General features: G+C 43.9%; 1 protein-coding gene across 1 annotated transcript; it reads left to right on the forward strand.

Annotated features, from left to right (window-relative positions):
- The first annotated feature begins 293 nt into the window (after positions 1–293).
- LOC130298367 (uncharacterized) lies at positions 294–2,182 on the forward strand. The gene is made up of 2 exons (XM_056551302.1): positions 294–1,352; positions 1,438–2,182. Exons 1-2 carry the CDS (start codon positions 1,228–1,230, stop codon positions 2,036–2,038), a joined length of 726 nt encoding a protein of 241 aa, XP_056407277.1. The 5' UTR covers positions 294–1,227; the 3' UTR covers positions 2,039–2,182.
- The last annotated feature ends 5,923 nt before the right edge of the window (positions 2,183–8,105 follow it).

Genomic DNA, 8,105 nt, shown 5'->3' on the forward strand with positions numbered 1-8,105 from the left:
GCACGATGGGGGTTGGGCACTTTTTTTTTTTTTAGGTACTTTTTAGCACTAAAATTGCAGACTATTATGAGAAGGAGGGAAAATGTAGTCCTATTTTTTCTCTCTAAGGGTATGTTCACACTACGGAATTCCCACGGAATTCCACGGGCGGAATTCCGAGAGCCGAATTCCGCGGTGTGAACTTAACATTAATGTGAATGGGTTTCCGCGAGAGCCGTTCACACTGCGGAATTTCAGCGCCACTGAAATTGTTCCGCCCAAAGAAAGAACATGTTCATTCTTTGCACGGAAGTCCGCGAGCACTGCATAGCTGTCAATGGTGACGGCTCAGTGCCGCCCGGTCCTACCGCCGCCGCCGGCTGCCAGTCTGAATCTTTGCTCACTGAATTCAGCGAGCGGAGATTCCATTCACACACTGTAGTGTGAACATACCCTAATGGGTCGTTATAAGGATATTTTTGAGATTTTGGAAGCTGGGATACTCACTACACCCATGCATATCTAGATAATTAAGTATGGGAGGAACTTAAAAAATGTTTAAAATCACATGGAGATTTGACTTTACTTCATTATGGTCGAATAAAGCACTTAAAGAATTCCTTAAAATTAAAGATTCACTCTTTTGGATGAAAAGGGGCTTATTTATGTAAATCAATTATACGCTTTAGGTCAAATAAAGTCGTTTGAAGAGATAGCCCATAAGTGTGTGGGGGGAAGACAATCAGAAACATTGTTTTTTACAAATAAGTAACACAGATCATAAAGCAATAAAAGGAGAGATTGGAGATTTCAGGGATTCTATATATAAGAAAAGTTTAATTAGACTATTTCCTTATGCAAAGTTGCTGTCTGGGCATGCTGGGAGTTGTGGTTCTGCAGCGGTTGGGGGTTCACAGCTTGAAGACCACTGCTATAGAGGGTGCAAATGTATCTGAGCCCTGGAACTCAAATAATGTGAAATATGAGATGATCAAAATGGAGCCCCTGCACTAATTACTTGGGTTCTGAGGTCTGTAAGGTCCATAGTAAAAACATCAGGTTCTGTCTATAGCAGATACTAAATCATGGCAGCTCAAAGAAACAAGCAGTCATTCTGACATGTCACATGTGATGTCATAGACAGCTGGAGGCCTGACATCCCACTGACAGCCGCCCGAGCCTTCAGTCTGTTCCAGTGCGATTAGTGAGAATAGTGAGATTAGCGTCTTCTTTTTCTACTTGTCTTAAATGGAGCTAAAAGGACTGGGGTTCGTCCCCCTCCTGTTGGCGTTTTGGTGTGCGGCCTGGCTTGCCACCAGCTACATCATGACGGTCGTCCTCGGCCATGCAGCCTCGCCACTGATGAGCATCAGGTAAGATAAACAAGCAAATGATTCTTATTTCATGGGTTGGGAGTGAGGAAATATCCATAATAACATTGTTTCTTTTCCTTCACAGTGACGTGGGAAATGTCTTTCCCGAAAGCATATTATTCAGAATTGGATTCATAGGGACGTCCATTGGCACTTTGGTACTAACCTTTCTTATTTATAAGTATATGGTTATGCATACTGAAGAGTTCAGGGGTCATCAGGTCCTGATCCAGAGGATCCTGCTGGCCATTGTGTGGGCCTCCTGTTTTTCCACAGCTGTTATGCATGTATTGTCCCCCGAAGAATATCCCAGGATACACTTTGTCAGCACGATAATTTCCATTACATGTGAAGCCTTATACTACCTTGGGCAGTCCATCCAGATGTATAAATTACCAGGAGCAAAAAAAGTCATCCACCATAGTAGATGCACCTGCTGTGGCCTGACTTTTGTCTGTGTAGTTTTCTATTTTGGATATGAAACATTAAAGGAATTATTCCATAATGATGAAGACTGGGACGAGATCCGTGAAATCCCCATCATAATCATCGAGTGGGTGATGCTTCTACTGATCCTGATAAACATCGTGACCTATTATTCCACCATGCAGAGGTTATTGTTGACCGTCTCCAGAAACAGCTGCACACTCTCTCTTAGAGTAAAAATTGATGACTTCGGGGTGTAGACCACCACGGGGGCCATCAAGTGGACTTCTGGGAGAGATACTGCACAGGACACGGAAAACATCTAAAGAAGAATAACTGGGGGACTACATATGGTGCCAGTAATCATGACACAATAATATGAGCTGGTGATATTACCTATACAAAAAAATAAAAAAAAAATAAAAAAAAATATTGGTGTGTGAAGTGTAATACCTAGTTAGAAAAACAGAATCAATTTCATCATTATAACCCCCCTCTGCATTACCCTGTTTATTATTTTTCAAGCAAGCACTTTGTTCTAATTCGTCCACTCTCTGGCGTGCTCCTTGTATAAGGGGTTTGGGATACCCTTTTTGTTTAAAACGATCCTCCAGGTTCTCTAGTTGTTGTAGGTATTTTTGTGTGGAAGAACAATTCCTTCGGATTCTTTTCATTTGACCTAATGGAATGTTCTTCTTCCATTATTTAAGATGGCAACTGTTAAAGTCGAGGTATCTGTTTGCATCCACCTCCTTAAAATAGTTGGCAGTATGCGAACAGCCATCCTGAATATAGATATTTAAATCCAGGAACTCACATTTTTTGGGGGACTGATGCAGCGCTGCCTTTGGATATCTCTGGCTCTGCCATAGCGCTTTTTTTGAGGGGGCGTGTCGGCTGCCCCTTCGTCTGGTGGTCAACACTAGTGTTGCTCGCAAATATTCGCAATGCGCGAATTCGCGAATATTCACCAATATAGCACTATATATTCGAAATTACGAATATTGTTTTTTCCCCCACAGTACACATCACAGTGATCATCCCTCTCTGCTTCCAGCTTGCGTGGTGTAAAGAAGGCTCTAATACTGCTGTGTGAGACTGGCGTACAAATTTTTGCATATGGGAAAATTTGCATATGCAAATTTTCATTTATGCAAATTTTTCACATATGGTAACTTTCGCCCATGCAAATTTTTGTTTATGCTAATTTTTGCTTATGCGAAAATATATCGCGAATTCGAATATGGCCTATGCCGCTCAACACTAATAATGACCCCACATAAAAATTTACTATATACTTGTCCCCACAAATGAATTTATACTATAAACTGACCCCCATATATATGAATGTATACTATATACTGACCCCCATATATATGAATGTATACTATATACTGACCACATATATATGAATGTATACTATATACTGACCCCCATATATATGAATGTATACTATATACTGCCCCCATATATGAATGTATACTTTATACTGACCCCATATATATATTAATGTATACTATATACTGACCACACATGAATGTATACTATATACTGACCCCCATATATATGAATGTATACTATATACTGACCCCCATATATATTAACGTATACTATATACTGACCACACATGAATGTATACTATATACTGACCCCCATATATATGAATGTATACTATATACTGACCCCCATATATATAAATGTATACTATATACTGACCCCCATATATATGAATGTATACTATATACTGACCCCATGTATATGAATGTATACTATATACTGACCCCCATATATATGAATGTATACTATATACTGACCCCCATATATATGAATGTATACTATATACTGACCCCTATATATATGAATGTATACTATATACTGACCACACTTGTGGCACTTGTAGTCCGCTGCAGGCATCCTCCATTGTATGCATTTTTATGCTGGGGATCGCCCCTAGCAACGGACTACAAGGGCAGGATCTGCTCCCCCAGTATAAATGCACAACCGCATTTGGGGTTGAGCACCTCCAGCCATTTGAGACCACGTTTTTTGTTGTTTGTTTAAATTTTATATTTGGAGGTGTGTAAACTCCAACATTAATGCTCCTTGAATATCTACAAGGCAGCATTAAGGTAGCACCTGTGAGGCCAGGCACCCATATTAGCCAACTCAGGTGGGGCTTGCAGCTTGCCTCCCTCCTCCCATTGCATGTGTGCTCAGTCACGCTGGAGGGTATCTGGGAGGAAGTTGTGAGTCAACCGAATGCTGCCGTAATTGCCCACTGGCCCCTGTTTTGCTTATCAAGCACAGGTAGGATTAGCGTTAGGTCTCGCACCAATTTGAGAAACCTTGGCGTTGGTGTGCGGGCTCTGGTGTGTCCTTCATATAAGGATACACTGGCGAATGTCTCAATTTTAACATCAGTGTTGAGGGATAGCCAATGTATTGTTTACATCTACCACAGTAGTGCACCCATATTCCTGTATTGTATCCCATATATATGAATGTATGTATATACCAGTGTTTCCCAACCTTTTTCGGGTCGGGGCACACCTTGGGAAAAAAATTTCCACGGGGCACCGCTACCGAGGTTGACGAGCAAGGAAAAAAAAAAAAAAAAGGATAAAACGGTAAAAAACGCAATGCACTATATCTATTTATCAGTGAGTATGTAGTTTAAAGTGCTGCTTTATACAGCAACTCACCAATGACGTCTTCTCTAATTTGCATCGTTGCCTTCTCTTCTCCATCTGGTCTGGGCCATCATCACGATTTCTTCCAGCCACAATTCTTCACCGTTAAATCTGCAAAACAAACCTATTAGGCGCCAAACTTTTTTTTCTTTTTTTTTTTTACATGGGTGACAGAGGGGTGTAGAAGAGTGGACATGGGTGACAGAGGGGTGGACATGGGTGACAGAGGGGTGTAGAGGGGTGGACATGGGTGACAGAGGGGTGTAGAGAGGTGGACATGGGTGACAGAGGGGTTTAGAGGGGTGTAGAGGAGTGTACAGAGGGGTGTAGAGAGGGGTGTAGAGAAGCGTACATGGGTGACAGTGGTGTAGAGGAGCGTACATGGGTGACAGGGGTGTAGAGGAGCATACATGGGTGACAGGGGTGTAGAGGAGCATACATGGGTGACAGGGGTGTAGAGGAGCATACATGGGTGACAGAGGGGCGTAGAGGAGCATACATGGGTGACAGGAGTGTAGAGGAGCATACATGGGTGACAGGAGTGTAGAGGAGCATACATGGGTGACAGGGGTGTAGAGGAGCATACATGGGTGACAGGGGTGTAGAGGAGCGTACATGGGTGACAGGGGTGTAGAGGAGTGTACAGAGGGGTTTAGAGGAGTGTACATGAGTGACAGATGGGTGTACATGGGTGACAGAGGGGTGTAGAGGAGTGTACATGGGTGACAGATGGGTGTACATGGGTGACAGATGGGTGTAGAGGAGTGTACATGGGTGACAGATGGGTGAACATGGGTGACAGAAGGGTGTAGAGGAGTGTACATGGGTGAAAGAGGGGTGTAGAGGAGTGTACATGGGTGACAGATGGGTGTACATGGGTGACAGAGGGGTGTAGAGGAGTGTACATGAGTGACAGAGGGGTATAGAGGAGTGTACATGGGTGACAGAGGGGTGCAGAAGAGTGTACATGGGTGACAGGGGTGTAGAGGAGTGTACATGGGTGACAGGGATGTAGAGGAGCATACATGGGTGAAAGGGGTGTAGAGGAATGTACAAAGGGGTGTATAGGAGCGTACATGGGTGACAGGGGGTGTAGAGGAGTGTACATGGGTGACAGAGGGGTAGAGAGGAGTGTATATGAGTGAGAGAGGGGTGTTGAGGAGTGTACATGGGTGATAGATGGGTGTAGAGGAGTGGGGCTTGCAGCTTGCCTCCCTCCTCCCATTGCATGTGTGCTCAGTCACGCTGGAAGGTATCTGGGAGGAAGTTGTGAGTCAACCGAATGCTGCCGTAATTGCCCACTGGCCCCTGTTTTGCTTATCAAGCACAGGTAGGATTAGCGTTAGGTCTCGCACCAATTTGAGAAACCTTGGCGTTGGTGTGCGGGCTCTGGTGTGTCCTTCATATAAGGATACACTGGCGAATGTCTCAATTTTAACATCAGTGTTGAGGGAGAGCCAATGTATTGTTTACATCTACCACAGTAGTGCACCCATATTCCTGTATTGTATCCCATATATATGAATGTATGTATATACCAGTGTTTCCCAACCTTTTTCGGGTCGGGGCACACCTTGGGAAAAAAATTTCCACGGGACACCGCTACCGAGGTTGACGAGCAAGGAAAAAAAAAAAAAACAGGATAAAACGGTAAAAAACGCAATGCACTATATCTATTTATCAGTGAGTATGTAGTTTAAAGTGCTGCTTTATACAGCAACTCACCAATGACGTCTTCTCTAATTTGCATCGTTGCCTTCTCTTCTCCATCTGGTCTGGGCCATCATCACGATTTCTTCCAGCCACAATTCTTCACCGTTAAATCTGCAAAACAAACCTATTAGGCGCCAAACTTTTTTTTTTTTTTTTTTTTACATGGGTGACAGAGGGGTGTAGAAGAGTGGACATGGGTGACAGAGGGGTGGACATGGGTGACAGAGGGGTGTAGAGGGGTGGACATGGGTGACAGAGGGGTGTAGAGGGGTGGACATGGGTGACAGAGGGGTTTAGAGGGGTGTAGAGGAGTGTACAGAGGGGTGTAGAGAGGGGTGTAGAGAAGCGTACATGGGTGACAGTGGTGTAGAGAAGCGTACATGGGTGACAGGGGTGTAGAGGAGCATACATGGGTGACAGGAGTGTAGAGGAGCATACATGGGTGACAGGAGTGTAGAGGAGCATACATGGGTGACAGGGGTGTAGAGGAGCATACATGGGTGACAGGGGTGTAGAGGAGCGTACATGGGTGACAGGGGTGTAGAGGAGTGTACAGAGGGGTTTAGAGGAGTGTACATGAGTGACAGATGGGTGTACATGGGTGACAGAGGGGTGTAGAGGAGTGTACATGGGTGACAGATGGGTGTACATGGGTGACAGATGGGTGTAGAGGAGTGTACATGGGTGACAGATGGGTGAACATGGGTGACAGAAGGGTGTAGAGGAGTGTACATGGGTGAAAGAGGGGTGTAGAGGAGTGTACATGGGTGACAGATGGGTGTACATGGGTGACAGAGGGGTGTAGAGGAGTGTACATGAGTGACAGAGGGGTATAGAGGAGTGTACATGGGTGACAGAGGGGTGCAGAAGAGTGTACATGGGTGACAGGGGTGTAGAGGAGTGTACATGGGTGAAAGGGGTGTAGAGGAATGTACAAAGGGGTGTATAGGAGCGTACATGGGTGACAGGGGTGTAGAGGAGTGTACATGGGTGACAGAGGGGTAGAGAGGAGTGTATATGAGTGACAGAGGGGTGTTGAGGAGTGTACATGGGTGATAGATGGGTGTAGAGGAGTGTACATGGGTGACAGAGGGGTGTAGAGGAGTGAACATGGGTGACAGAGGGGTGTAGAGGAGTGTACATGGGTGATAGATGGGTGTAGAGGAGTGTACATGGGTGACAGAGGGGTAGAGAGGAGTGTACATGGGTGACAGAGGGGTGTAGAGGAGTGTGCACCCTAAAGCACAAACTCACACCGCACACGCGTGTGTGTTTATATATATATATATATATATATATATATATATATAAATGTCGAAAAAAATGCAGCACTACTTTACCACAGTAGGCGGGTGCCAGCTCCTCAGGCTCGATCACAGCCAATTGATAACTTCAAAAATGGTGCGGCACTCCAAATATCCAAAAAATAACTATTTATTCCACATGTCAAACAGTGCGACGTTTCAGCCCCTCTTGCTTGCATGCACACATACATAAACAGACCTACACTCATATAAATATCAATACAAACAAAATAAAAAACTTTATTAAAACTTTTTTGGGGATTGAAGGCTTTTTTTTTAGATTGGAGGCTCCATTATACATACACTGTACAGCAATCATACCTCCATTATACATACACTGTACAGCAATCATACCTCCATTATACATATACTGTACAGCAATCATACATTCAGTATACATACACTGTACAGCAATCATACATCCATTATACATACACTGTACAGCAATTATACATCCATTATACATACACTGTACAGCAATCATACCTCCATTATACATACACTGTACAGCAATCATACATTCATTATACATACACTGTACAGCAAGCATACCTCCATTATACATACACTGTACAGCAATCATACATTCAGTATACATACACTGTACAGCAATCATACAT

The sequence above is a fragment of the Hyla sarda genome, assembly GCF_029499605.1.
Source record: "Hyla sarda isolate aHylSar1 chromosome 2 unlocalized genomic scaffold, aHylSar1.hap1 SUPER_2_unloc_2, whole genome shotgun sequence".
NCBI lineage: Eukaryota > Metazoa > Chordata > Amphibia > Anura > Hylidae > Hyla > Hyla sarda.